The sequence below is a fragment of the Dermochelys coriacea genome, chromosome 11, assembly GCF_009764565.3.
Source record: "Dermochelys coriacea isolate rDerCor1 chromosome 11, rDerCor1.pri.v4, whole genome shotgun sequence".
Taxonomy (NCBI): Eukaryota; Metazoa; Chordata; order Testudines; family Dermochelyidae; genus Dermochelys; species Dermochelys coriacea.
Window position 1 is genome coordinate 74,184,485 of NC_050078.2, and position 27,639 is coordinate 74,212,123.

The 27,639-nt window shown below is 45.1% G+C and overlaps 1 protein-coding gene across 2 annotated transcripts in view; it reads left to right on the forward strand.

Annotated features, from left to right (window-relative positions):
- The window catches only part of NDUFA10 (NADH:ubiquinone oxidoreductase subunit A10), an 83,369-nt gene extending 68,087 nt beyond the window's left edge, over nucleotides 1-15,282 (forward strand). For both annotated transcript variants that reach the window (XM_038422020.2, XM_043505756.1), the window contains one exon: nucleotides 14,831-15,282. In XM_038422020.2, coding sequence (XP_038277948.2) covers nucleotides 14,831-14,899 — 69 coding nt within the window. In that variant the 3' untranslated portion in view covers nucleotides 14,900-15,282. The remainder of the gene's footprint in view (nucleotides 1-14,830) is intronic.
- Nucleotides 15,283-27,639: the final 12,357 nt, after the last annotated feature.

Here is a 27,639-nt window from a genome sequence, read left to right on the forward strand (position 1 = left end):
CAGCTTCTGACAGAGAATACTCCAAAGTCCTCAGGCATCCTGGGATACTGGGAGTACTTAGAGGTGTCCGCAGAAGGGAAGGAATCAAATAACACTACACTTCACACTCCCATACTCAATCAGTGAGTCCTGCTGGAACCTTCTAGGGATTTCTTTTCTCACCCCTCCAAACATGTCCTCTCTCTTCTCCCAAAATTAGGCAGATGGTTATTTGAAGGGAAATGTTAACAAAAGCAGCATTTGGATCTCAGAAACCAGAGCTGGATAATTCCTCTCTCCTCACTGCAGATCAAAGGAAGATTAGTCAGTGTTTCCTGTGTACGTACGTGTACGTACACACACACACACACACACACACACACACACACACACACACACACACACACACACACACACAAAACCTTTGATATTGCTGTTAATTGAGAACTAAATAAAATTAGTGGGGGCTAATTATCACTAGTCATCCTCAAGTCTGAGCCTGGTACTGAAGTCCACTGCTCCCTGTACATTCGTTCAGGGCTGTAAACAGCATGCAAATCATTCTCAGTGTGTCAGGTTCACTTGGGATTTCTCTGGAAGTGCAGCCCTGAATTAATAACCATGCAGTCCAGCAACTTGTCTCTTTTCTGGAATGTATATTATAATTACAGTAGATGGAAGTCCCATCTCATTTGTCTATGAACAAGAAGAAAACATAGCTATTGCATTACTTTATCAGACAAGTGGTTTGTCTAGTCCAGTGTTCTGTCTCCTACAGTACCTAAACCAGCTGCTTTAGAGGACGGTCTAAGAAACCCTTCAGCAGACGAATGTAGGATAACTTGTCTCCCTGTAACTCTTGTCTTGATCGCTATTAGAGATCTAGCTTAAGCCCTGAAATGTGAAGTTTAATATCTCTTCCCATTTATTTAGGCATTAACCGACATAATTGTGAATATTCTTGTCATCCTTACAAATGTCCATTCCCTCTTAGAATCTTGTTCAATGACATCCTGTGGCAGTTAGTTTCACAGTCTAAATTACATGTTGTGTGCAAAAGTATTTCCTTTGATTAGTTTTGAATTTACCACCGTTCAATTTCACTGAATGCCTACTCCTCCTTCCCCAGCAAAAAAACCCAAACCCTAAAGATAAGACTTCTATAAAGAGAGAGATTTTTACTATATAGTGATACTAGCCCAAGAAGATACAGCCTGGGCCCTCACTTTGTGTGAAATGGTACTCAGACACATTCTAGCAGCTCTGGTTGGGGTGGGGATGATGCCTAGAATGGGAATAAACACTCAGGCAGGCCTCCAATCTTCCCATCCTTCTTCATTAGTACAGAGCACTCTCAGGGCTTCCATATTAATCCTCCCTTTACAATAAATACAAGGACACCACAGAGAAAATACTTCAGATGCTGGGGATTCCAGAGTCCGGATGAGCAACAGGGAGATTGTGTCAGAATAATACATGTAAGGTTAGCTCCGAAATAATTGTACTGTGGAATAATAAACATTTTGGCCATTGATCTCAGATTTTAGATATGGTGATTGAGACAAACACCATGTTACCTACTCAGAAAATGTCCTCAATACGTTGAAAAGAAAAAATTATTTCCAAGCCAAACATTGTCAGTGTTTTTAGAACACTGCAGCTCTTTTGCTTTAATGTAAGTAATTACATTGTAAATTGTGTTTCAGTTTAGCCTCTCTCTGTTTTTCCAAAATTAAGGAGGCTAATTATTGTTAGGGTAACTCCCTCCCTTCTTACGTATGTCTTTATCAAAGACAGCTGCTATGGCAACACCATCTTCTGTTTTCTCTCCCCCTGCTATTTTTTCCTTTACCATCTTTAGTTGTTTTCATTTTTCTGGATCAAGGTCTCCCTTTCCATTTTTTATTTTAATGGAGATATTTGACAGCTTTAATACAGAGCGCGGTCTGTTCTCAGAGCTAGGAAGAAAAAGTTTAATACAGACAGACGTGCAATAAACAAGAAAAGGCTCTAATTTCTAAGTGTTCTGCTTTGTGAAATATTTCTCTTCAAAATTACTTGTTTAGCAGATTCCAAACTAGAGTAAATAAAATTGTTCTTGCCATCAAATTTAATGTTTGTGCGTATTATATGAAAATACTATTTGATAAAATATCCTTACGAGTCTAACAAACAAAACCTGGTAGATTTTAAATGAACTACCAAACTATCTTTAAAGCTGACCTGGAAAAGGTGAAAATGGGTGTTCTGTGCTTTTCTTTTCTTCACTTATAAAATGGAGCATAACATTTTTTTTTTGTTTGTTCTGCTTTGCTTTTTGCTTTAGAATCTGTAGATAGCTAGAGAAACGGTAAGATTATAAAGTAGAATACAAAGGAAGTGAAACCAGTGTAAATGATGAGTTTGAAGGCCTGGTAGATTGCTTCAAAACTTTTTGGTAGCACCAGTTGGTTTATTTAAATTTAAATGATAAAAATGTCTATCCAAGGATTTGGATTCCATGATGCATCATTACTAATACAATAAAATGAAATGCCAGCACCATTAAAATATTCATTTCAAACAGGAACTCTGTCAGCAAGAAACCTAAAAAAACCCCAAACCTCTCTTTTCATCATTGTGAGAAGCGTGCTGTCAGCCCCCTCCAACGACCCTGTTGAGCGGATGTCTTTTGCAGCATGCCTGTAAAGTCACCAAATTCAGGCTGTATTGGACCAAGCAAGTTCCAGAGTTCTGTAGCCCTCACAGAGGGCGCCTCCTTTATTACAAGGGAAATCCAGCTTGAGTGTTTCTACTGACCACTATGGCAGCATGATGTGGGGACAGGTGATTCCTCAGATATGCCTATTTAACTCAAACAAATAGCTGTGAAGAAAGTTTTGTTAAAGATTAAAATCCCAGCTGTTTCATTTCTGGGATGAGAGAGCTCCAACTCCCCTCCTTTGGGCCACCCAGAAGGCCAGCAAAATCAGGGAGGACAAAATTTGATGATGATCCTAGTATCTCTTAGACTAGAAACTATTTCTTAGAATGGGGAAAGACTTCAGGCTGCTTTTTTTTAGATCCTTTACTGTGCAAAGGACACTGGCCCCATTATTTTCCCTTTGGTTATTCCTGACTTGCTCTGTAAAGCTGGATTTTGCAGGACTTTCAAATAATTGAAAATATTGCATTGTTTATATGCTGGATTTTGCATAGGCTAAAACTGAAGGGTCAGTTTTAATTTCTGAATTTCTTGGTTTGTGGAGTACATTGTTTTGGAAGCTCTCACTGATGAGAAGCACTTCCGACAACACACAAACTGAATTATGTGTAGAGCAAACTTTCTGGCATTAAAACTGGCATTTCTAAAGCCTGCTGCTACCTTGCTAACATATGTTAATGTGGCACTAACCATAAGTTAGCCTAGAAGTAAGAGGCTTCAGATGCATTTTAGTACTGACTAATCAGAAAAATAAATACCCAGTTACAATAAACATTTATTCAGCATGGCACTAGCCAGTTGGCGCTACAGCTTCTCCCTGTGGTGTCATGTGGTGACCTGGGTCTGCTCCTCACTCTGCCACTGGCCTGATGGGTGACCTGCAACAAGACACTTCACCTCCCGGTGCCTCAGTTTCCCCATCTATAAAATGGGGATAATGATACTGACCTCCATTGTAAAGTGCTTTGAGATCTGCTGATAAGTGCTAGATAAGAGCTAGGTATTACCTTACTGACTAAAGTCAATGTTTACTATTAGCACTGTTCTGCTAAGGAAGAGCAAGGTGGATTCTGTTCTGCTGTGCATATCAGTGCCTAGAATAGATGTTGTTGTGATTTGCCATTATAGAAGTATATAATTTTGTTACTAATCTCTTTTAATCAGCTAAATTCTGCTGCCTGAATCTTTATTATTGGCAGTGTTGTAAAAGCAAGAACCCAGCTGTTCTCTAGGTTGTCTATAGTGCTGATAGTTAGAGAAATCAGCTATTAATTTGAGCAAGTTTGGTAAGTTAATCGGTGAAAGAATACAAACAAGGAGTCCCAGAGATGTCATTGTTAATGACTCCTCTCAGCACTCGAATACCTTAAGTAGTTTTCTGACAGTTGACCCAATATGAGTATTGGATGGAAAATATTTCACATGGCATTGTACTCTTATGCTGCTGGAACTACAGATGTTGTTTTTCAGCATTCTGGATATGCCAGCAGAGAAGACTCATCATTTCCAGTTGATGACCAAAATCTTTACAATACAGCTCAGTTTATATGCAGCAACATACATCTAACTATGTAAAATTTCAGAACATATTAGCAAGAAAAAGTGTTGTGAACATCTGTTACTTTAAAAAAAAAATTGTATGATTTCATTTTCTTTATTTTTTAGCAATAATATAGAAAATATTTGGATTGCCCTGACATTACTCTTGCTTATATTGGCATCATAACTGCAGCTTAGATCACCCTTTTCATGCTTGTCTATACATGTATTAGGCCAAAACCCACCCTTTGAAAATCAGGGCCCTTTAAGGTGTTGTCAAGTTGGGCATCCAAAATGAAATCACTGATGAGAATCTTGACACATTTTATGCATTAAGACCTAGAGGAAACCAGAGATAATTAATAACTGTTCTACTAACGAGCCTGTCAGCGTAGCAGGAGAGTTGCTTATCTGTTCATATTATAACTTTTTTTACTTCCATGAAGAATAGGTTACTTTAATATTAGGTCAGTACTCCTTATTCAGGCTAAAAAACCCATTGACTTCATTGGGAGTTCTGCCAAAATCAGGAACTGTAGCAGCGCCTTAAAAATTAGCATCCTAATTAGTATACTATTCTTCTGAAGCATGTGTATCTGGCTTCCAGGTTTTTTTATTTTCTATTAATTTTCTATAATTTTGAACTGGAGCAAGTAATACCAAGCCTACCTCAATAAGTCCAGCACAACCAATATTTAAAGAGTTCTAAAAAGAAATGGTATCTGAAGTGAAAACCATGCACTTTAATTTACAACCAGCTAAAATAAATCACCTTAGCTATAAACCTCTGAAAACCAGGGCTTCTAATGAAAACAGCAATAGACCTTAACTAATAGCAGCAATGACAGGTGCTGCTATGATACTTACTATAAATGGTCAGCAAATGAAAAGGCTTGGAGATTGGTAAAAGCCTTTGTGCTTTCCAGAGTGACACCTTGTGTTTTTAAATACTCTTTGATCAACAGTGTTCAAACCCTGTTATTTATGGACCTATTTTAGCTGTTAAGCACAGCGGTGTAATGAAAGCAGCCAAGGAGTTGCAGGAAGGACCACTTCTCTTTGGTCCAGAAATTCTGGAAAATAAGACAGGCTCCAAACTCCATGATGGATTTAGACATTTCCAGATTGTTTAACCTCTCAGGCAGCTCTGGCTCTGCATGTCTGATTTTCAGTTTTTTGAGGATCTGTGAAATGCAACTGTAGTGTACCGTAAACACCTCATTGAAGCTGTTCATTATTCTATAACATATACCATTTTAAAGGGGCATTTCATCATATTCATGGTCTTGACACACTTCTGTGGTATAGTTTTTAATTTAATTAGTAAAGTGATCTTTTATTTTTTATGTAATTTGCTTTTTAAAAATCTGAACAAATTAATTCCTTTGTATGAGTCAGTTCTGTCTTCGGAGCAGCAATTCAGTTTGAGGAGTTGATGTGTCACATACTTTTGTTAAGGTGGGCCCTTTGGTCAAGTTTGTTTAATTCAGTGCAGTGTTACGTGGGAGATCCAGGCTTGATTCCTGGTCTCATACTTCTCTCTGCTAGGATAGTAGAAAAGGCTTTGCTGGGAATGGGCGACGGGATGGATCACTTGATGATTCCCTGTTCTGTTCATTCCCTCTGGGGCACCTGGCACTGGCCACTGTTGGAAGACAGGATACTGAGCTAGATGGACCTTTGGTCTGACCCAGTATGGCCATTCTTATATTTTGCATTACTCAGCAGTGACTATGCTGGAAGGCACATTTGTTTTGCAAGGGAGATGTACTAGAATGATATTTCCGTTGCTCATTTGTGTCTGTCATCCCATATTGTATTTGACTGGAAGCTCTTTAGGGCAGGCACTTTCTTACTATGTTTGCATAGCATCTGGCCAAGGCCTCTAGACGTTGTTGCAGTAGTACAGATAACTTGGCTTTGTTTGTCTTCATATACAAATCCCAGAACCCACCTTCTGATAAAGTAAAATGCACTCCACAATCCTCTTGTACTTGGCAACCTTATGGCATGGCTACACTTGCAGATGTAGAGCGCTGTGAGGTAAACCAGCCCTCAGAGACCACAGCAGGGAAAGCGCTGCAGTGTGTTCACACTGTCAGCTGCAGGCACACTGGTGTGGCCACATTTGTGGCACTTGCAGTGGCATTAGAAGTGGTGCATTATGGGAAGCTATCCCACAGAGCACCTCTTCCCATTCTGGCGCTGTGGCTTGTGGGAAGGGTGTAGGCGAGGTGCGGAGCATTCTTGGTCCTGTCCCAATGCCCCGTGATGCATCACTTTGCATCCCAGCAATCCCTGTGCTTCTGTCCACATTTGGTGTCACCATTCAAATTTTGTCTTCCCTTTTGGTTTGCGGGAATGGAGCCCAAATTGCTGAGGAATATGCTGATGGGTCTCGCCAGCACGTCACGAATTGCAGTAGTTACTCCTTAAGCTACAAACTTACAGTGAGGAGTCCGACGATGATGTCGACTCGCATAACACATATGACACGAGATTGCTTGTGGCATTCACAGACATGCTCACCACAGTGGAACGCTGCTTTTGGGCTCGGGAAACAAGCACTGAGTGGTGGGTTCACATCATCATGCAAGTCTGGGATGATGAGCCGTGGCTGCAGAACTTTCAGATGAGAAAAGCCACTTTCATGGGACTATGTCATGAGCTGCCCTGCCGGTGGAGAAGCAGGTTGCTATTGCAATCTGGAAGCTGGCAACTCCAGACACCTACCTATTGATCGCTAACCAGTTTGGAGTGGGAAAGTCGACCGTTGGAATCGTGTTTGATGCAAGTTTGCAGGGCCATTAATCGCATCCTGTTCAGAAGAACTGTGATTCTGGGTAATGTGCGTGACATTGTGGCTGGCTTTGCACAAATGGGTTTCTCTAACTGCGGAGGGGCAATAGATGGGACGTATATTCCAGTTCTGGCACCAGCCCACCTAGCCTCAGAGTACATAAATCGGTTCTCCAGGTGCTTGTGGATCACCGTGGGTGTTTCATTGACATTGTTTCATTGACGCAGGCTGGTCTGAAAAGGTGCATGACACACATCTTTCAGAACACAGGCCCGTTCAGGAAGCTGCAAGCCAGGACTTTCTTCCCAGACCAGAAGATCACCGTAGGGGAAGTTGAAATGCCCATTGTGATCCTTGGAGACCCCGCTTACCCTTTAATGCCAGGGCTCATGAAACCCTACACAGGGAGCCTCCTTGACAGCAGCAAGGAGCAGTTCGACAACAGGCTGAGTTGGTGCAGAATGACTGCGGAGTGTGCTTTTGGCCGTTTAAATGGCCGCTAACACTGCGTCTGTATGGGAAGCTGGACCTGGCCGATGACAACATCCCCATGGTTATATCCGCGTGCTGTACCCTCCATAACATTTGTGAAGAGAAGGGTGAAAGATTCACTCAGGCATGGACCTCAGAGGTTCAACACCTGAAGGCCGAATTTGAACAGCCAGAGAGTAGGGCTATTAGAGGGGCCCAGTGCTGGGCTGCAAGGATTAGGGATGCCTTGAGGGAGCAATTTGAGGCTGAAAGCCACCAGTAATGTCTGGTGTCCTGCACAGGAGTGAAGTGCAGTGGTTCCAATGTTAATAGGAATCTGTTTTGGCTACTATGATGCACTGACTTGCAGTGCCTACTGCTTTCCTGGGCTACGGTATTAGCCCATATTAGGTACTTAATGCAATCATAAAGAATGTTTTTAAAGCCAAAAAATTCATTTATTGAAAAGAAAATTAATTTGTTGAAAAGAAACACAACTACTTGGGAAACAAAGGGCATGACATCTGTGCTGTGTGGGACGAGGGAAGGGGGTGGGGTGGGGAACGGGACAATCACAGATTTGCCTATGTCCTGTTATCATGCTCAGCCTTCCTGTCTGGAGTGCCGTGCAATGAGTGCTGCACTTCAGGATGGCTACACTGCATGGTGATGGGGGTTGAGTGCTGTGGGTAAGGGTCGTAGTTTTAGGGCTGGGTGATGAAGCTGCAGGTGTTGGAGGCAGCTGGTGGCGATAAGAACACAGATGTTGGGGAAAGTGGGTTGGCGGTGACATGGGGGCACAAGGGAAAGAGTTTTGGGACAAGGGCTGCCGGGGGGGGGGGGAGTCCTCTGCCTGCATTGCTACGAGCACCTGTATCGTGTCCGCTTGGCGCTCCATGGTGCTTAGCAGCCGCTCCGCACTTTGGTGCCGGTGATCCGATTTCTGCTGGTGGACCCTCCTTTCACTCTCCCGCCACTCCTGCACTTTTTGATTTTCATTAAGGGACTGCTGCATCACTTCATCAAAATGATGAGTAAGCACAGGGGCAAGGGGGACTGATTTGTTTCACAGCCGTACTGTCCTCTGGAGTTCTGTGCCTTGGGGAGAGCCAACAACTGCAGGGGGCCACTATACTGAACACTGTCCCCATATTTTCTACAGGATGAGTTTGTTCTGGAAGATATTTTGCTGCTGAGGGTGACCTGGGAAGCAAGGGAGGGTCTACTACAATACGGCTTCCGCCCTAGCCCATATGCAGTTTTCCTGTGTGCAGCAATGGTCCCCCTGCCCCTCACGGCACAGTGGTGCAGACATGTTAGCCTTACTGGGACAAGGAGCACAGTAGCTCTGCCAAGGAATCTGCATAAGTAGATTGCCCAGCTTCTGCATGAGATCTTTGAAGAGATCACTGAGGCCAATTACTACGATGTGAGAGAGCACATTAGGGCCCTGTTCCGCATTGAAGCATGCATGCAGCCCTAACGCTCCTTGCCCCAAGAGCCCTCACAAAACAACTTCCTTCCCAAAATAAAAGCTGCTTACCGGGCACCTCCTCTGCTCTGTGTTCTTCCACAAGCACTGTCCATTGTGACTAGCTACCTTTCTCCTGGCTTGAAAACAGCTCTTGGCTGCATGTATCTAGGGATGCTGGGCTGTCCCCCTCCTCCTCAGCACCCTTGCTCTCGCTTTCCTCCTCCTCCTGCCTTGTTGCACTGGGCTCTGAAGTTCCGTGGTGGCCTTCGGAGTGGAGGTGGGGTCGCCCCCAAGTATCGCATCCAGCTCTTTGTAGAAACGGCAGGTCGCAGGGGCAGCACCGGAGCGGTGGTTTGCCTCGCGGGCTTTGCAGTAGGCATTCCACAGCTCCTTCACTTTAGCCCTGCACTGCAGTGCATCCCGGTCATGGCCCCTTTCCATCATGTCCCTTGATATCTGCCCGAAGGTATCGTAATTCCTATGGCTGGAGCGCAGCTGGGACTGGACAGCTTCCTCCCCACAAACACTGATGAGGTCCAGCACCTCGCCATTGCTCCATCCTGGGGATCGCCTGGCGCATTGAGGCATGGTCACCTGGAAAGATTTGCTGAAAGCACTCCATGCCTGGCTGAGCAAACAGGAAGGGGATTTTCAAAATTCCCAGAGAATTTAAAGGGCGGGTCCGACGGTTGGTCACTTGAGGGCAGGGCAGTAGAGTTCAAAATGATGACCAGAGTGGCTAGAACAGGCATTGTGGGATACTTCTGGAGACCAATCAGAGCGCACTAGCAGACCAGGCACTCCTGCTGAGGCGCAGCAAGTGTTATGCTTCTCATGGAGGTGGAGTACCAGGAGCGCTCTAGCCGTGGAGTCCGGGTGCTCTACGTACCTTGCCAGTGTGGATGTGTTATGAGTTAGGGTGCCCGGGGCTGCTTTAATGTGCTCTAACTCACAGGTGAAGCCAAGCCCTATGTAATGACAGAGTCCACAGATCTGGCCATGCTGTGTGCAGTGCAAGGCCCAGGAGGAATTAAAAGGACAAAGGTGGCTTTGTCTGTGTTTCATACCTCTCCTCCCTCCCTAATCATGGCGCTTTCCCTGGCCGCACACCCTATGCCAAAGGCTAGGTTCAACTATGCTGTGGGTGGCATAGGTTCAACTATGCTGCTTCTGCCCCACTGGATTCAGAGTAGCAGCCGTGTTAGTCTGTATTTGCAAAAAAGAAAAGGAGTATTTGTGGCACCTAACAAATTTTGTTAGTCTCTAAGGTGCCACAAGTACTACTTTTCTTTTTTGCCCCACTGGAGAAATCCTCTAAACTGGGGATTCTTTGGCTGGCCATTCATGTCATCACAAAACGGATGTAACTGGGACAAGATCCTGGCCCTAAATGTTTCCCTCTTAATTGTATGAGGAGACGCTTGCTCTGATTTTTACCTTGCCAGTCACTGCATCTTCCCTTTAGTCTAATTCAAGCCTTAATGAAATCGACTAGTTTTCTCAAGCACAGAGCAGTACTGCAAACGGGCTAGCCACTCTTATTAATTATGTGGATTAACTGATTTTCATTACTGCTGTCTGAGAAATTGTTTATTATCCATTGCATAATGATAGGTTTTAGAGTAGCAGCCGTGTTAGTCTGTATCCGCAAAAAGAAAAGGAGTACTTGTGGCACCTTAAAGACTAACAAATTGATTTGAGCATAAGATTTTGTGAGCTGCTCGCGAAAGCTTATGCTCAAATAAATTTGTTAGTCTCTAAGGTGTCACAAGTACTCCTTTTCTTTTTATTATCCATGAGACTTAGAACTTTTCTAACTCCTGTTAGAACAAAAGGGAATGTAGCGGGTAATCAGGACGATCTTCCCGCACCTCTGACCAAAAAGGTGGGGGTGTAGGTAGGTACGATGGAACCCCCTCCTAGGAGCCCAGGTTGTTTGTTTTTGTTTTTTGTTTTTTGGGGGGGAGGGGGGAAGACGAGAGAGGGAATGGAACTGAGAAGCAGTGTATTTCAAGTACTACTTCTGCCTATTACATTAAAAAAAAATTGACTTATGACTAAACTGTACTTACCCACAAGTTATTTTTAAATGCATGTTTAAATGACATAAGAGGACTTTACTAGAATCACTGTAAAATATTTTCTCAGTCATTCTACATTCACAGGAAAGTGGCATCCTCTGTGAAGTGTGCTCAGAACAAACCATATCTATATTTCTGTAATAATTTTGGAGTTACATCACTTTTTCAGTTAAGTCCTCTTGTAGCCACTTCATTGCTGCAGGTTTGTTTTCTGAGTTGTTGCTACATGGCATGGCTTACTAGATATGTGACTTCATTTAACTGTATTATTTTCCCTTTGAATTTTTAGCAATTTAAGAGCCTGTCTAGTAATATGTCCCCAAATTCATATAATCTTGGCTCTGTATTTTAACAAATGTCTTTGCCAAGGCCCAATGTGAAAGCCTGACTGAATAACTCAGTCCCTCCTTCAATGAATACATATTAAAACAATGGCTTTGATGTACTTTATATCTCTAACAAAAAACACATGGCATCTTTGTACTGGATAATTTGAATTGTGGTGGTGGGGGTACAATATGGAGTTTTTTAGAGTGGATATTTACTCAGAAATGAAATAATAAAATTCATGTTTTTTTCCCCAGAGACCCCCTTTGCTTTAATAATCTGGGAATTTCTTTAAATCTGTCTTAACAAGGCTGGGGAGAGCAATTTTTGTGCTAGAATTAATAGATGCAGGCTGGACAAACCAGCCCTGATGCCCTGATAGATTTTTTTTTTTTTTTCCTCCAGCTTCCCACTGTAAATTTGTGTTGCAGAGATGGAAATAAATGACTTATGCTATCACAAATCTACTCTTCAATCAGCAGGAGTTGCTGTTAACAGGACTGCATGATTGCGTCTGATATTTAGACAAGACATTAAAAGGCAACTTTTAAATTAAAAACCTTAGAGAATCTGATCAAGGGTGACTTGTAATAGTTTCTACTAGGTGAGGGGTGTGTGTGTTCGTATTCAAGACATGGAAACTATTTGTGACTCATTTAATCTCTGTCGTAACAGACATTGCTTTCTGACCTTAATCCAGGATCAGGTCATTTTTGTTAAATACATAAATATTCTATGGCATAGCAAAGTGCTATCGACCACATCAATACCTAATTGCACCCCTCTTCCCGTGCTGTTAACAAGTACTCTAAATAGTTCTTTGTTCAGACTTCATTTGTTCTTTTAAAAAAAGAAAAATAAGCCTGTGGTTCTTGCTATATCGCCGCTATCTGTGTGGGGAAACGAGGCAGGGAAGTGTTTGTACATCACAGATCAATGTTTGGCATTTAAAAAAAAATGTTTATCACAGTAGATTTTTACAGTGTTATGTTTTCTTCACATGCTGAGCATCATCCTACAGAACTGTGATTTACTTTGTATATTTGATGTTAGTTATGTACCAACTCATCAGAGGGGTAAATGGCTTTTGTTATCTAATGGAGCCTGCAACTAGGAACTTGAGAACTTCTGTCATTCTTAGGTCATTGTCCGTGCCTCCTTCAGAGGAATTGTTAACAGCTCAGACTTTAAAAAAGGCTGAGATGTATTTACCTTTGTTTGGCCTCTCATTGAATTTAGCGGATTTGTTACCAAAGTAGTTATTTTATGTCTGGTTTCACCCATATAGATCAGATGGTAGATTCAGGCCTCAGTATGTGTCTACTGAGTACCTTCAGTATTATAGATGTGTTGGTCCCAAGACCTGAAGAAGAGCTCTTGTGTAAGTTCGAAAGCTTGTCTTTCTCATCAGCAGAAGCTGGTCCAATCAGGTATTACCTCACCCACATTGTCTCTCTTCTGGGTGTGTTAGTTTGCAGTGGGTCTGTGTTAAAAACTTTCACTAGTTTATTAATATTGGCTAGGGGTGTAACTTTTCTTATGCTTCTATACCGACCATAGGCCTCATATAGCCACAGTTTTAGTGGCATAAAAGTGCATTTGCTGATGTACCTTCTTTCACTTGGGGAACTGAAATAAGCTTTGACAGCCAGAGCACTTTTTTGCCAATATCTGTTCTGTCAGGATAGCTATCCCAGCAAACCTTTCCTAGTTTAGGCCTGGCCTTAGACACTGTAATTTGTAACCCTTTAAAAATGCTGATACTCGAAACACCCCACGGCCCCCACCCCAAAATCTTAGCAGCTTGAAATGTAATTCTGTATTGCAGTTGGATTTCTCACTATGTACCATGGGGTGGTTTTGTGCTGTTCCTGAATACTGAAAATGTAGGCTGTGTAATGCTTTGGTTCTACTTCCTGTCCATGTGCACAGGCATGGGACTGTGCTGTCCTGGCATTGCTCAGCATGTCTGCCTGGGCTTCTTTCCTTCCACCTCCTTGCAGAAAGTAGTTCTTGAAGTAGAAGAGTTGTGTGTGTACTGAGAAACTGCATGAGACTGTCCATAAAGGGATTCTTTTTTAATGTTACACTTGAATTTTCCACACACTTGCTCACATTCAGAAGGTCTGCTGATCCCCTGCCCAGCTCAGACATGGATCCCAGAGTTGCTTCCCATTTAAGCTTCCCGTCCTACCAAGCAAGAGGACTCTTGCTCTGCTCTTCCCATGCATCTTTGCTTTACTTCCATCTATAGCCCCCCTTCCTGTCCTCTCTCAAGTTAGGATTTATCCTGCTGCACTATCTCCTTTCCTAGCAATCCTGGCCGCTGCCCTTTTCTCTGAACTCCCCACCTGTTCCTTGGTTTTCACACTTGCATGCTTCTCTCCACTCATTCCTCCTACCTGTCAGCTTCCAGTCCTGATCAGCTTCCCTTTCCCTTATGGTCTTAAGCTGACACATCCTAGAAGGTTGAGCCTGGGCTATACAACAGAAATGGTCAGCCAGAACTGTTTTTAAATAAGTAACTGTCTAAATATTTGGATCATGCCAGCTGGAGAGTCCATTGGGATCCCACTTGAAGGGGATGTGAGATACTTGGGTAGAACTGAACTTTCTAGAATGATAAGGGGAGAGCTGTCTAAAATTTATCCAGAAGACTGGTTTCCATTTAAAAGGACAGTGTGTCAAGTAATATATTATTCTATTTGGAAGTGCGTTACACTGTGTATAGGTAGCATGTAGTAATAAAATTGTGATGTGTCCCAACCAAAGACTGTCATCACTTTGTTTTCAGATGAAGTCGTTGAGACCTGAATAAATGGTATGAGGAACTTTAGCTGCCATGCAAATTAGGAAACAGTTGTCTGTTAAATGCAAATTGAAAATGCAATGAAAACACTGACCCCTGGAAAAAGTTTTCTGTTTTAATGAATTCAAGTTTGATCTGCATATAAAGGCTGAATATTAATGTATTTTAAATGGATTAGTTTTACTGTAATAATTAACTGGATTTTTCATGCATGCCATCCTTTGTATTTTTAATTTGCATTTATTTTGGGATTAGTATCTACACTCTTACTCCATTTCTGTGGGACAAACTACAATGAACCCTTTAAACGTTTAGGATCCCTTTTCATTAAAATTACTTGTTAGGATATCATAGGAAGGTGTCCAGGTTTCTGAAGCTGTCAACCAAGAGAAATATTGGCCAATGGTTTTTAAAGCAACTTCTCATTGTGGATGCCCAATTAAAGTTACTTTAAAGAGGCCTGATGTTCAGGAAGTAATGAGCGCTCTCCCCCTGAAAATTGGGCACCCAAAAATCACTAGTCTTTTTTTAAATTGAAAACCTGGCCAAAGGTGTTGGGGGGGGGGGGATGAAGTGTGGAAGAAGAAGAAATGGTTTATCATCATAAATGGCCTAGCCCTGACTAGACTTGTTTGTTTTTCTCTAGCTTCCTGGTCGCAATTTTGACAAAGGTTACAACTCCGAGGTGGGGGACAAGTGGATCTGGCTGAAATGAAACCCGTCCTGCTTTGAAGCCCTAACACTGAATGACCACAGAACTTGAATGATAAAGAAGCTGCTTTCAGTCTCTCTGCTCACCATTGACTGTATATGCAGCACAAAGAACACACATGTAAATGGTCGGGAAATTAGAGTGTAAGAGAATGGTCTCAAAGTAAACCAAACCACCGTAATATTTAATTTAAGGAAACGTCTTGCCTCTTCGTGGAATTCAACTCATTTTTATTTTAGAATGATCCACAGTAATTGTAATAATATGACATTGCAGTGGTAGCCTTTCTAAGATCAACAGGGAATCGTCATCAAAACGGGGGCTTAATATTATACAGGATTGTGATTGTTTGACTGAACTGAAAAGAAATAAAACCTGTATCCTTATGATTTTTTCAATTTATATTTCCATCCCCGTGTCATACACAGTTCTGTTAGGCACACCATTCTGATGCAACTGTATTTCTCTAAATAGGTCTTTCATAGGTATTGACATCAAAGCAAAGAAATATTTTTTTTTTAAAACACCACCAAGAGAAGGGAAGTGGGTAGTGCTCACATTTAAACAACAAAGTATTTTTTGCACTTAAAACTAAAGATTTCATAATAATTGCCAGCAGTTGAGCGCTAATTTCTTCCTCTAATATAAAACCATAAATCAAAATGTTGGAGTATAAAAGGCAAAGTAAGTCATTATTTTTTATATGTCTCTAAAAATCTAAGTTACAGAGTTCTTTTAAATAAATGATTCATTTGGCTTTAGTTACCAGTCATAAAAATTAGGCTTCCTGGCATTACTTCTAGCAGCGCTGTCCAGATTCAGTCTCTCATAATTCGGCATTTTCTGCTATGGGCTAAGTACTTTGTCATTGAATGAAAGTGCTGCCAGGCACTGCAACATTTAGGGCAATGCTCTTGTCTAAGCAACCAAGTCTGGCCGGCTCCCTTTTCTTGCACTAAGCCTATTGTGAAAAGACTTCTTTAAAAACTGCCTTGGGGGCCCAGTTAGATGTTGAGACAGGCAGGAAGGGGGCTTGCCTATTTCCTTGGGCTGATCAAAAAATCAGCCTTTTTTCTCCATTTGGTAGTGTATTGCTAACTCCCCGTTCACACCAAGGCTTTCAGATCAGCTTCTGCAATTCCAGCGTAATGTCAGATGTGCAAGTAAAGCAGGAAAGTCCTTAGAGACAAATGTGTGTGCCCAACCACCTGGGCTACAGTTCCCCATTCCAGACCGGCCTGGAGCACTGCAGAGCTCTCAGGCTGTGGGCCTCAACAGATCTTCCAGCCTCAAAGCTGGAACTTGGCATTTCCTCCTGTGGAAATGCACATATGTGGGTACCACTCAGAAACTTGTTTGCTACAGGAGACAAGCAGGTCTACGGGCCAAAGAGTGCAGCAGGAATTGGCAACACAGTCACACACTTCCTTAGTCCTCACACCTATCCAGATGGCTGTGTGCCAGCTCTCCCTTCAGCATAGGCCAGTTTTGAGGCTCCTCTTGCCACCTGGACCATTGTATTAGCCTTGCAGATGAGATGCGAGCTGAACGGTAAGTGTGCAAGGATATATTTTACTAGCTTTTCCTTCTGGGCTTTGAGTGCCACCCTACAGCAATCATTAAGGAGGGGTGGAGGAGAGATGACATCTGCTGGGCTTGCTGTGAACCTTAAGTCCTTTTTTGAGAGGTCCAACACTGTTTTCATAAGCTAGTCCTCAGGGTTTTGCAGACATTGGTAACTCACTTGGCATTGCGCGTGCAAGTGTGGTATAAACCCCTCTGCTGGAATGTGAAGTTCTGGTATTTGGAATGCTGGAAAAGGCGCTCTGTTTAATTTTCCAGTGTGGGTGCTCTGTCTTTGTGTGGTGTGGAGTAGTCGGAAGGAAAGAAACAAATCTTCCCGTAAAATTCCAAGAGTACTGTTTGACGAAGTGCATATCCCCCAAGCCCTGCTTTAGATGGAACATAATTCCAATCAGAAAATTCCACACAGCTCACATTATGACACAAAACATACAGCATAAACCACCTCTCCAGATTTAACTGGAGCTTCAAGAACTGTAAACTAAATATGTAAGAAAAGTAATGTTCCTCCTGATTCTAACTTCTTTACATTTGCTGTTACTTTTTCCTTTCTAGGAAAATAGTTCCCTCTGAACCAACACTGAAAAAGGTATTTAGATTCTAATTCCATTAATTAGCATTTGGTGTCATGCCAACATCAACTTACAGATCCCCAGTCAACTCTCTCCTGTCTTTTAGTAAATTTGAAAAGGTTAAGTATCTACAGTCATCAAGACACCATCTGTTAAAGTTTGTTCTGTAGCATCCAGTGTCTCTGCAATATAGGCTTTAGCCTGCGCTGTCAGCAAGACCTCTTGCCATTTGCAGAGTGCGAATCCGATTGGAGTTTAAAGTCTCCAAAATGCTACAGCTATGAACAGAACCAATCGCTGGTTGAAGTTCCCTAGCCTGTGCTATCCAGGAGTTCAGACTAGATGATTGCAATGGGCCTGTTTGGCTGTTAAAATCTGAGTTGATGGCAACCCCTGTCCAATTTTAAAACTAAGGGTATGGCTATACTAGAGAGCTTACAGCAGTGCAGCCGCATCAGAGGGCTCTCCCGTCACTCATTGGGGGTGGATTAATTATGTCATCAGGAGAGGCTATTCTGCCGACATAGCACTGTTCACACTGGTGCTTAGCAAAAAGAAAAGGAGTACTTGTGGCACCTTAGAGACTAAGGTGCCACAAGTACTCCTTTTCTTTTTGCGAATACAGACTAACACGGCTGCTACTCTGAAACTGGTGCTTAGGTCAGTGTAACTTATCTTGCTCAGGGGGGTGGCTTATTCACCCCCCCAAGCAACATAAGTTATACCAACGTAAGTGGTAGTGTAGACATAGCCTTAGTTCACATGGGTTTATGGAGTTCCCACTTCAACTAGCACTGCAGTTGACGACTGGCTTGTGTTTTTACACTTGAATTGTCCATTAGTAGTTTCCATGTCAGTTGATGGAGAGTTGAAATATTGCGGTGTTTAACAGGGTCAGTCTGTCTACATTCGTTATCTCCATGCAGTCTGAACCATAGAGCAAACCCTGTATTTAAACTTGACATTTTAATTCCACACCTTCCCTCCCTCCTAAAAAAAAAAAAAAAAAAAAAAAAAAAAAAAAAAATGCTTTCCTTTTAGAGAATGAGCACTTAGCCATGGCCCTGAGCCAAGTGTATGGGATCCAATGAGTTTTTCTGCTCCCTGTCCTAAGGTGCCTCCTTATGTTTTCAAACAAGATGGTTTTTATAGAATCATAGAATAGCCGGGTTGGAAGGGACTTCAGGAGGTCATCTAATTCAACCCCCTGCTCAAAGCAAGACCAATCCCCAACTAAATCATCCCAGCCAGGGCTTTGTCAAGCCTGACCTTAAAAAGTTCTAAGGAAGGAGATTCCACCACCTCCCTAGGTAACGCATTCCAGTGCTTCACCACCCTCCTAGTGAAAAAAAAAGTTTTTCCTAATATGAACCTAAACCTCCCCCTGCAACTTGAGACCATTACTCCTCGTTCTGTCATCTGCTACCACTGAGAACAGTCTAGATGTTAATCACACTGCTTTTTTGTTGAGAGTGAATGCAGTGATAAACTCTACTCTGCTGAAATAGAACAGAAGACAAACTTGCTGTACCCGCACCTCAGACAAAATTAAAACCATTCCTCTCTGTGGAAAAGCTTGCTTGGGGGCAGGTCTACACCAGAAGTGCTACGTTGACGCTGGTGTAGCGCGTCTGGTGAAGATGCTGTGTGTGAATAGGAGAGCGTCTCCTGCAGACAGAGCAGCAGTGTGGACAGCGCTTCAGTCAGTGTAACATACGTCGCTCAGGGATGTGTCTTTTTAACCCCCGAGCGACATAAGTTGCATCAATTTCAGCAGCAGCATAGACCTGTCCTGAGCAAATGTAATTTAGATCCACAACACATTCTAGCAGGCTAGGGATGTTATTTACAAAGGAATGGGCAAACACCATTTGTGTATAGGTTAATAGAAACAAGTGTAGCAGAGGCTAAGTAGGGGAGTGGTAACTAGGGAGCTCTCGGTTCAAGCCTTAGGGGTAAAACCACAAGTGAATTGAGGTTAGAAGTCTCAACTCCTCCTCCTGCTGGGAGAACCACACTATTATTTGGCCATCTGTCATTACAAGAGCTTATGCCCAGGATTAATGTGCTCTGACTACACTTCATGGGGAATGATTGCATACAGCCTAGCTACATGACACCTGATCTTAAGACATAGAAGTTACTTAACGAAACTGTGTGGAAGTCAGGGCTTCCTTCTTTTCCTGGCCTTTTCATTGGGTTATATGGGATCCTGGGCAGGTAATTTTGGACCTGATTTTCAGAGCTGTTAAGCACCTGCAGTTCTCATTGATCTCAACTGGAGATATGGGTGCTCTACATGTCTGAAAATCAGGCCTTTATCCTCTCTGTCTGTTTGATTTCCTCAAGGGTTGGTTGTAAAACTACTGTGTCTAAAGCAATGATCCCCAAACAGTGGGGTGCATCCCCCTGGGGGGCAAGGAAGAACGGTTGGGGGGTGATGGGGTATACTCACTAGACTGAGAAGGGTTAATGTGGGCTGAGGCAGCAACGGCCACCAAGCCCTACTGGGCATACTCCAAGTGCGGCAGTAGTATAAAGAGGAGCAGCTCAGCTCAATCTGGGCAGACAGCTAAAGGGGAAGGATCAGCTCCAGTCCAGGAAGCACCAGAGGCTCTGACAGCAGGAGCCAGGCACGCCGAGACCCAGGCAGAGATGCAGACATCCAGGAGAACCCAGGATCACTGGGAGCCATCTGCTAATGAGCCTGGAGATGTCTGGACCATGACTACAAGGGACGGAGTAGGAAGTAGCCTGGGGGGACACCAACCGCAGGGCTGAGAACTGTCCCCATGTTGCAGTTAGATCCCCATTACCTCTGTGGTCGAGACCCTTGTCACTGACAGGGCCCTGGGCTAGGACCTGATGAAGTAGGGGGTGCTCTTAGGCCTTATAACTCAGAGAGTTAGAACAGTGCGGTGAACCTATTTGTGGATTGGGAACACCTCCTTGCATGCAAGGAGGATGGGGAGCACCCACCTTGCACTAGATGTGCCCCCACCCCATCACAAGGAGGTGCAGCAAGGCCTGGGTTAGACCCCACAGGGGGCAAGGAGGGAGCACCGCCCAGCCACGCCCCAGCCATGGCTTGGCTCGGCTCACAATCACAGCCATGGTCCCGGTTCAGCCCCTGGCTCCCAGCCCAGTCCCCAACCATGGCCCCACTCTCGACCACGGCCCCACTCCTGGCCCAGGCTCCCAACCACTGCTCCCAGGACCTGTAGACAGATCACATTACAGGTAAGGGGGTAAAAAGTTTGGGGACAATTGGTCTAAAGCATTGGAATATGTGCTATAGGAATACAGAGGAGTTTACCAATATCCGTCAGTGATACCAATCTGTTGCATGAGCACACCTCTCCAAAGGAGCAGTTCAAGGTCTTTTAGTGTAACAAGATGTTATGCAATAAAATACTTAGATCTAAAAGAAGTAAACAAGTGTCTTTGTAAGGCTGCAGAGTTCCAGGTGGTGGCGGGGTCTCCCAGTCACACACGTTGTCACTCTGTTTGACATGAACAAATCTTTTGGGGGCTAAGACCTGTCTGGTCTGTAGAGTAGATTCCCTCCTGGTCGGAGCACTGCTAGAGCACTACAAGGAAGATTGCCCAGCACTCTTCTTGGCCTGCAGATAAAGGGAGCACATCAACCTTCAGGGAGCTCTGGTGTGTGGTGCATACCACACCAAGGGCATGTCTACATGGTGCCACAGTGTGAATCAAAAGGGGAGTGCTCTAATGTGGGTGCGCTCTAAATGCCTTGTGTAGACCCTGCTGGCATGCTCTAAAAGTGCACATTAAAAATAACCACGTTTGAAATGGGAAAACAGCAATGCAATCTAGGTACCTTTTAGTGTGCGCCAGCAGAGTCTACACGGGGGAGCGGTTCTGCAGTTCACCCCCCTCTAGTTTGCACGGCAGAAGTGGTAATTGTGCTTGCATCCACACTTGAGCTGAAGCACATCACTGGAGCAGCACTGCCCTCTGGGGATCTATTCCACAGTCCCTCAGGGCAGTGACTTGTGGGATACTTCAAAAGGCCTTCTGGGACCACAGCGAATAGTAAGAAAAGAGGTCAAACTCCCATAACTTCTTGGGAACTGACACCAATTCCAACTAGGCTGGGCTGACTGCTCTGCAGGAGGTGCTGGGGGGGTGGAGGGTATCCTGGCGGAGAGCTGAGATTGGTGTTAGCATTGCACAGATGTATGGCTGCCGTGGCTGTGCACAGCCCCGCACTGCAATAGCCAGTACTTGAAGCTGCTGCTCACTGGGTGAGGCATGTCTTTGGGGTCCAGCCCATGACCACAGCTAGGTGGGAGTGGCGTTGCTCGTGACTGGAATTGAGCAGCAACGGCTGCAACATTCGCATGTGTGAGAAGCTTTTTCGGCCCGTGTGGCGAGCTAGCCCTGATCATAGAATCATAGAATCATAGAATATTAGGGTTGGAAGGGACCCCAGAAGGTCATCTAGTCCAACCCCCTGCTCAAAGCAGGACCAAGTCCCAGTTAAATCATCCTAGCCAGGGCTTTGTCAAGCCTGACCTTAAAAACCTCTAAGGAAGGAGATTCTACCACCTCCCTAGGTAACGCATTCCAGTGTTTCACCACCCTCTTAGTGAAAAAGTTTTTCCTAATATCCAATCTAAACCTCCCCCATTGCAACTTGAGACCATTACTCCTCGTTCTGTCATCTGCTACCATTGAGAACAGTCTAGAGCCATCCTCTTTGAAACCCCCTTTCAGGTAGTTGAAAGCAGCTATCAAATCCCCCCTCATTCTTCTCTTCTGCAGACTAAACAATCCCAGCTCCCTCAGCCTCTCCTCGTAAGTCATGTGCTCTAGACCCCTAATCATTTTTGTTGCCCTTCGCTGTACTCTTTCCAATTTATCTACATCCTTCTTGTAGTGTGGGGCCCAAAACTGGACACAGTACTCCAGATGAGGCCTCACCAGTGTCGAATAGAGGGGAACGATCACGTCCCTCGATCTGCTCGCTATGCCCCTACTTATACATCCCAAAATGCCATTGGCCTTCTTGGCAACAAGGGCACACTGCTGACTCATATCCAGCTTCTCGTCCACTGTCACCCCTAGGTCCTTTTCCGCAGAACTGCTGCCGAGCCATTCGGTCCCTAGTCTGTAGCGGTGCATTGGATTCTTCCATCCTAAGTGCAGGACCCTGCACTTATCCTTATTGAACCTCATTAGATTTCTTTTGGCCCAATCTTCCAATTTGTCTAGGTCCTTCTGTATCCTATCCCTCCCCTCCAGCGTATCTACCACTCCTCCCAGTTTAGTATCATCCGCAAATTTGCTGAGAGTGCAATCCACACCATCCTCCAGATCATTTATGAAGATATTGAACAAAACGGGCCCCAGGACCGACCCCTGGGGCACTCCACTTGACACCGGCTGCCAACTAGACATGGAGCCATTGATCACTACCCGTTGAGCCCGACAATCTAGCCAGCTTTCTACCCACCTTATAGTGCATTCATCCAGCCCATACTTCCTTAACTTGCTGACAAGAATGCTGTGGGAGACCGTGTCAAAAGCTTTGCTAAAGTCAAGAAACAATACATCCACTGCTTTCCCTTCATCCACAGAACCAGTAATCTCATCATAAAAGGCGATTAGATTAGTCAGGCATGACCTTCCCTTGGTGAATCCATGCTGACTGTTCCTGATCACTTTCCTCTCCTCTAAGTGCTTCAGGATTGATTCTTTGAGGACCTGCTCCATGATTTTTCCAGGGACTGAGGTGAGGCTGACCGGCCTGTAGTTCCCAGGAACCTCCTTCTTCCCTTTTTTAAAGATGGGCACTACATTAGCCTTTTTCCAGTCATCCGGGACTTCCCCCGTTCGCCACGAGTTTTCAAAGATAATGGCCAAGGGCTCTGCAATCACAGCCGCCAATTCCCTCAGCACTCTCGGATGCAATTCGTCCGGCCCCATGGACTTGTGCACGTCCAGCTTTTCTAAATAGTCCCTAACCACCTCTATCTCTACAGAGGGCTGGCCATCTCTTCCCCATTTTGTGATGCCCAGCACAGCAGTCTGGGAGCTGACCTTGTTAGTGAAAACAGAGGCAAAAAAAGCATTGAGTACATTAGCTTTTTCCACATCCTCTGTCACTAGCTTGCCTCCCTCATTCAGTAAGGGGCCCACACTTTCCTTGGCTTTCTTCTTGTTGCCAACATACCTGAAGAAACCCTTCTTGTTACTCTTGACATCTCTTGCTAGCTGCAGCTCCAGGTGCGATTTGGCCCTCCTGATATCTTTCCTACATGCCCGAGCAATATTTTTATACTCTTCCCTGGTCATATGTCCAACCTTCCACTTCTTGTAAGCTTCTTTTTTATGTTTAAGATCCGCTAAGATTTCACCATTAAGCCAAGCTGGTCGCCTGCCATATTTACTATTCTTTCGACTCATCGGGATGGTTTGTCCCTGTAACCTCAACAGGGATTCCTTGAAATACAGCCAACTCTCCTGGACTCCCTTCCCTTTCATGTTAGTCCCCCAGGGGATCCTGGCCATCTGTTCCCTGAGGGAGTCAAAGTCTGCTTTCCTGAAGTCTAGGGTCCGTATCCTGCTGCTTACCGTTCTTCCCTGCGTCAGGATCCTGAACTCAACCAACTCATGGTCACTGCCTCCCAGATTCCCATCCACTTTTGCTTCCCCCACTAATTCTACCCGGTTTGTGAGCAGCAGGTCAAGAAAAGCGCTCCCCCTAGTTGGCTCCCCTAGCACTTGCACCAGGAAATTGTCCCCTACGCTTTCCAAAAACTTCCTGGATTGTCTATGCACCGCTGTATTGCTCTCCCAGCAGATATCAGGAAAATTAAAGTCACCCATGAGAATCAGGGCATGCGATCTAGTAGCTTCCGTGAGTTGCCGGAAGAAAGCCTCATCCACCTCATCCCCCTGGTCCGGTGGTCTATAGCAGACTCCCACCATGACATCACTCTTGTTGCACACACTTCTAAACTTAATCCAGAGACACTCAGGTTTTTCCACAGTTTCGTACCGGAGCTCTGAGCAGTCATACTGCTCCCTTACATATAGTGCTACTCCCCCACCTTTTCTGCCCTGCCTGTCCTTCCTGAACAGTTTATAACCATCCATGACTGTACTCCAGTCATGTGAGTTATCCCACCAAGTCTCTGTTATTCCAATCACGTCATAATTCCTTGACATCACCAGGACCTCCAGTTCTCCCTGCTTGTTTCCAAGGCTTTGTGCATTTGTATATAAGCACTTGAGATAACCTGTTGATCGCCCCTCATTCCCAGTATGAGGCAGGAGCCCTGATGTTACAGTACCAGGCCATGCGGGTTGACGGTCCCCTCCACCAAGGAAATGGGAGTGGCAATCGATCACCCTGTGGAAGCTGGCTAGCTGGTGGTGTTACTGATCAGTTGAGCACCAGTTTGGGCTTGGGACATCAGCGCTGTTGGGGTGGGGAATGCATGGCAACGCACACTGTGTGCAAGGCCAGTGTGCCGGAGATGGATCCCTGAGACATTTAAACAATTGGGTTTTCTAAATAGCACAGGAGCTATCAATAGAACCCTCTCACCTGCTATAAAGGTGCCTTAAACACGAGACTTATATTATCAACAGAGCAGGTTCTTGGGTGAGTTTGTAGCACGGCCAGAGGGCATGGGGCAATGCATGATGACCCTGCACACCAGGGTTCATGAAAACCATTCCCAGACTATGTGCACCTGGAGAAACACTGTCTCCACTATCATTCCTAGATCATGGGATGTGGGTGTCTCCTGAGCCAGCCCATGTCCATCTGGTTTCCCTGGTCCTAGTGTTCTTCCCCTGCCCGCTCTTTCCTCTCCATGGCATTGTCTACACAGAAGCACACTAGACTAGGGTGAGAGCCAAAAGCTGAGGGAATCAGTCAAGCTCCTCATAGACCAGACATATTTTCCACTCTGCACTGGAGCTAGGAGTACCATGCCCACTCTGGTTGTACTGAGCCACAAGGCTCTTGATCTTTCTATGGCACTGCTTGCAGCTCTGAGTGAAGCCAACACACCGTGTGGTCACTCTGACACATGGCCATAGACCAAAGTGTTCCTCATGAATGCCTCCAGCTGGGCTTGGATTTCACTGCCAGGGGCCGCAAGTCTGCTGCAGAGTAGATGCAGGGCAGCGTGCTCAGAGCAAGGCCAAGGAGCAAGGCTCTACCAAATTCACGGTCCATTTCGGTCAATTTCATGGTCATAGGATCTTAAAAATTGTAAAGTTCATGATTTCAGCTATTTAAATCTGAAATTTCATGGTGTTGTAACTGTAGCGGTCCTGACCCAAAAAGGAGAGGTGTGTGTGTGTGTGGGCGGGGAGGTTGCAAGGTTAGTGTAGGGGAGTTGCAGTACTGCTACCATTACTTCTGCGCTGCTGTTGGCAGCGGTGCTGCCTTCAGAGCTGCGCTGCTGGAGAGCGGAGGCTGCAGGCCAGGAGCCCAGCTCTGAAGACAGACCACTGCCAGCAGCAGTAGCGGAGAAATAAGGATGGCCTGGTATGGGACTGCCACCCTTAGTTCTCTGCTGCTACCTGCAGAGCTGGGCCCTCAGTCAGCATCTGCCACTAACCGGCCGCCCAGCTCTGAAGGTAGCAGCTCAGAAGTAAGGGGGGCATGGTAGGTATTGCCAGCCTTATTTCCGTGCTGCTGCTGGCAGGGTGCTGCCTTCAGAGCTGGGTGCCTGGCCAACAGCTGCCACTCTCCAGCTGCTCAGCTCTGAAGCCAGCGCAGAAGGGTGGCAATATCATGACCACCTTAAAGTAACCTGGTGACCCCCCTGCAACTCCCTTTTTGGATCAGGACACCCAATTTGAGAAACATTAGTCTCCCCCATAAAATCTGTATGGTATAGGGAAAAATCACACAAAAGACCAGACTTCACAGGAGGAGACCAGATTTCACTGTCTATGATGTGTTTTTCACTACTGTGAATTTGGTAGGGTTCTACCAGTGAGACAGGATGGTGGCAGAAGCAGGACAAATCCAGTCGCTGCTGAAGAATCTGATTTGCTTGGGAAACTAGCATATAGCAGAGTCCCGTGATATCTGCTGTGAGTGTTGGAAGCAGAGTAGAGTGGACCCAGGGAGCAGTGCACTGGGGACCAGGAATGGGGGGGATTACTTGCGCCGTTTGGGCTATTAGGCCAGCAGATCCTGGCATGGCACTGCTAGTGACTGGCCCAGGGAAGGACCACACCCTGGGTAGCCTTGCCTGAAGTCAACATGACTACCTGTATGCTGTTGGGCGTGTCTGTGTGTGTATGTGTATGTGTGGACGTGTAGCAGCTGGGCCAGCCCTTGGGTGCCAGTGACGGATGCTCAGTGAGCACAGTCACTGACAAAGTTAACTGAGAGCTGAAAACTGGCATTTTCAACAGAGTTTAAGGGCATTCGGTGAACAACTCCCTTAGAAATTCAGTAGCAACTGGGTGTCCAGCTCCTAGGCTGTTCTGAAAATCTAGCTTTAAGTATTGCATGTAGGATCCCACCCTGCCCCTCCAGGAGCTGCTGGGCATGAAGCAGAGTGGCAGCTATTGCTTCATAGGCTGGAGATGGCTATCATGCTAGCCACGCTAGGGAGCTCTTCTGAGAAAAGGGAAACCATTTCCCCCTCACAAGCAGTCAGCAAGAACCACTGAGCTTGATCTGACCCTTTTAACCCTGATAAGAAAGCAGCGTTCCGCCCAGAGTTATTAGGCAGATAGCATCGTGGTGTTTGCTTGAGGGGCACCTGGGGAGCACAACGTGGGCTGGTTCTGTTTTGCTGAGCTGCCAGCTGAAATGTTTTGTTTTCCAAACGCATAGTCACAGCAAGATCTCAACAGGATGTCGCCAGTGCTTAACCTCCCAATGCCTAAATCTCCAACTGGTTGTGTTGCTGGTGGGTTTCTTCTTTTGTGCGTCTCTGCCACTCTAACCCTTAACATGATGTCAGGCTTCAGCCAATACCCACGCTCTGCGTGTGCACAAGAAGACACCATCTCTATTAGCTTAGTGCGTACTGAGCATGGCCAGAGATATTAAGGCTCCCTAACCAGTCCCATGCATGCTGTTTCCCTAAAGGAAAGACACAGAACCACCACCCCCACACCGCGAATGCTGGTGCATTTAGTGCACAGCACTGCCAGGGAGAGAGAATCCCAGACAGCAGTGCTGGGAAGGAGCTAAGGCCTGTGTCCTTTGTTCAATGTGCCTGTTGCTGTACCGAAGGAGAGCACATTCTCAATGCTGAATTCTCTCCTTCACACCCATTCCTCTCACTGTTGTAAAGTACCCGCCCTTTCCCTGCGACTCGCCTACCTTGATCTGACAGGTGAGAGAGCTGGGCCTTTGTCCTGATCAGTATTCATTGACTGAAAGCAAACCTGCGTCAGGGCACCTGAGAAATCCCGCTCTTCCCATTGCCTTCCACGAGTAAGTGTGGATCTTCCCCAGCACCCACTAGATGTCATTGTAGTCCTGTTTTCCAGAGGAGGGTGGTGCTGGGATGGGATTGCCAGGCTGGCCCGTGTTTCTCTGCCTTTGGATTTTCCAGTGAATTCAGTACT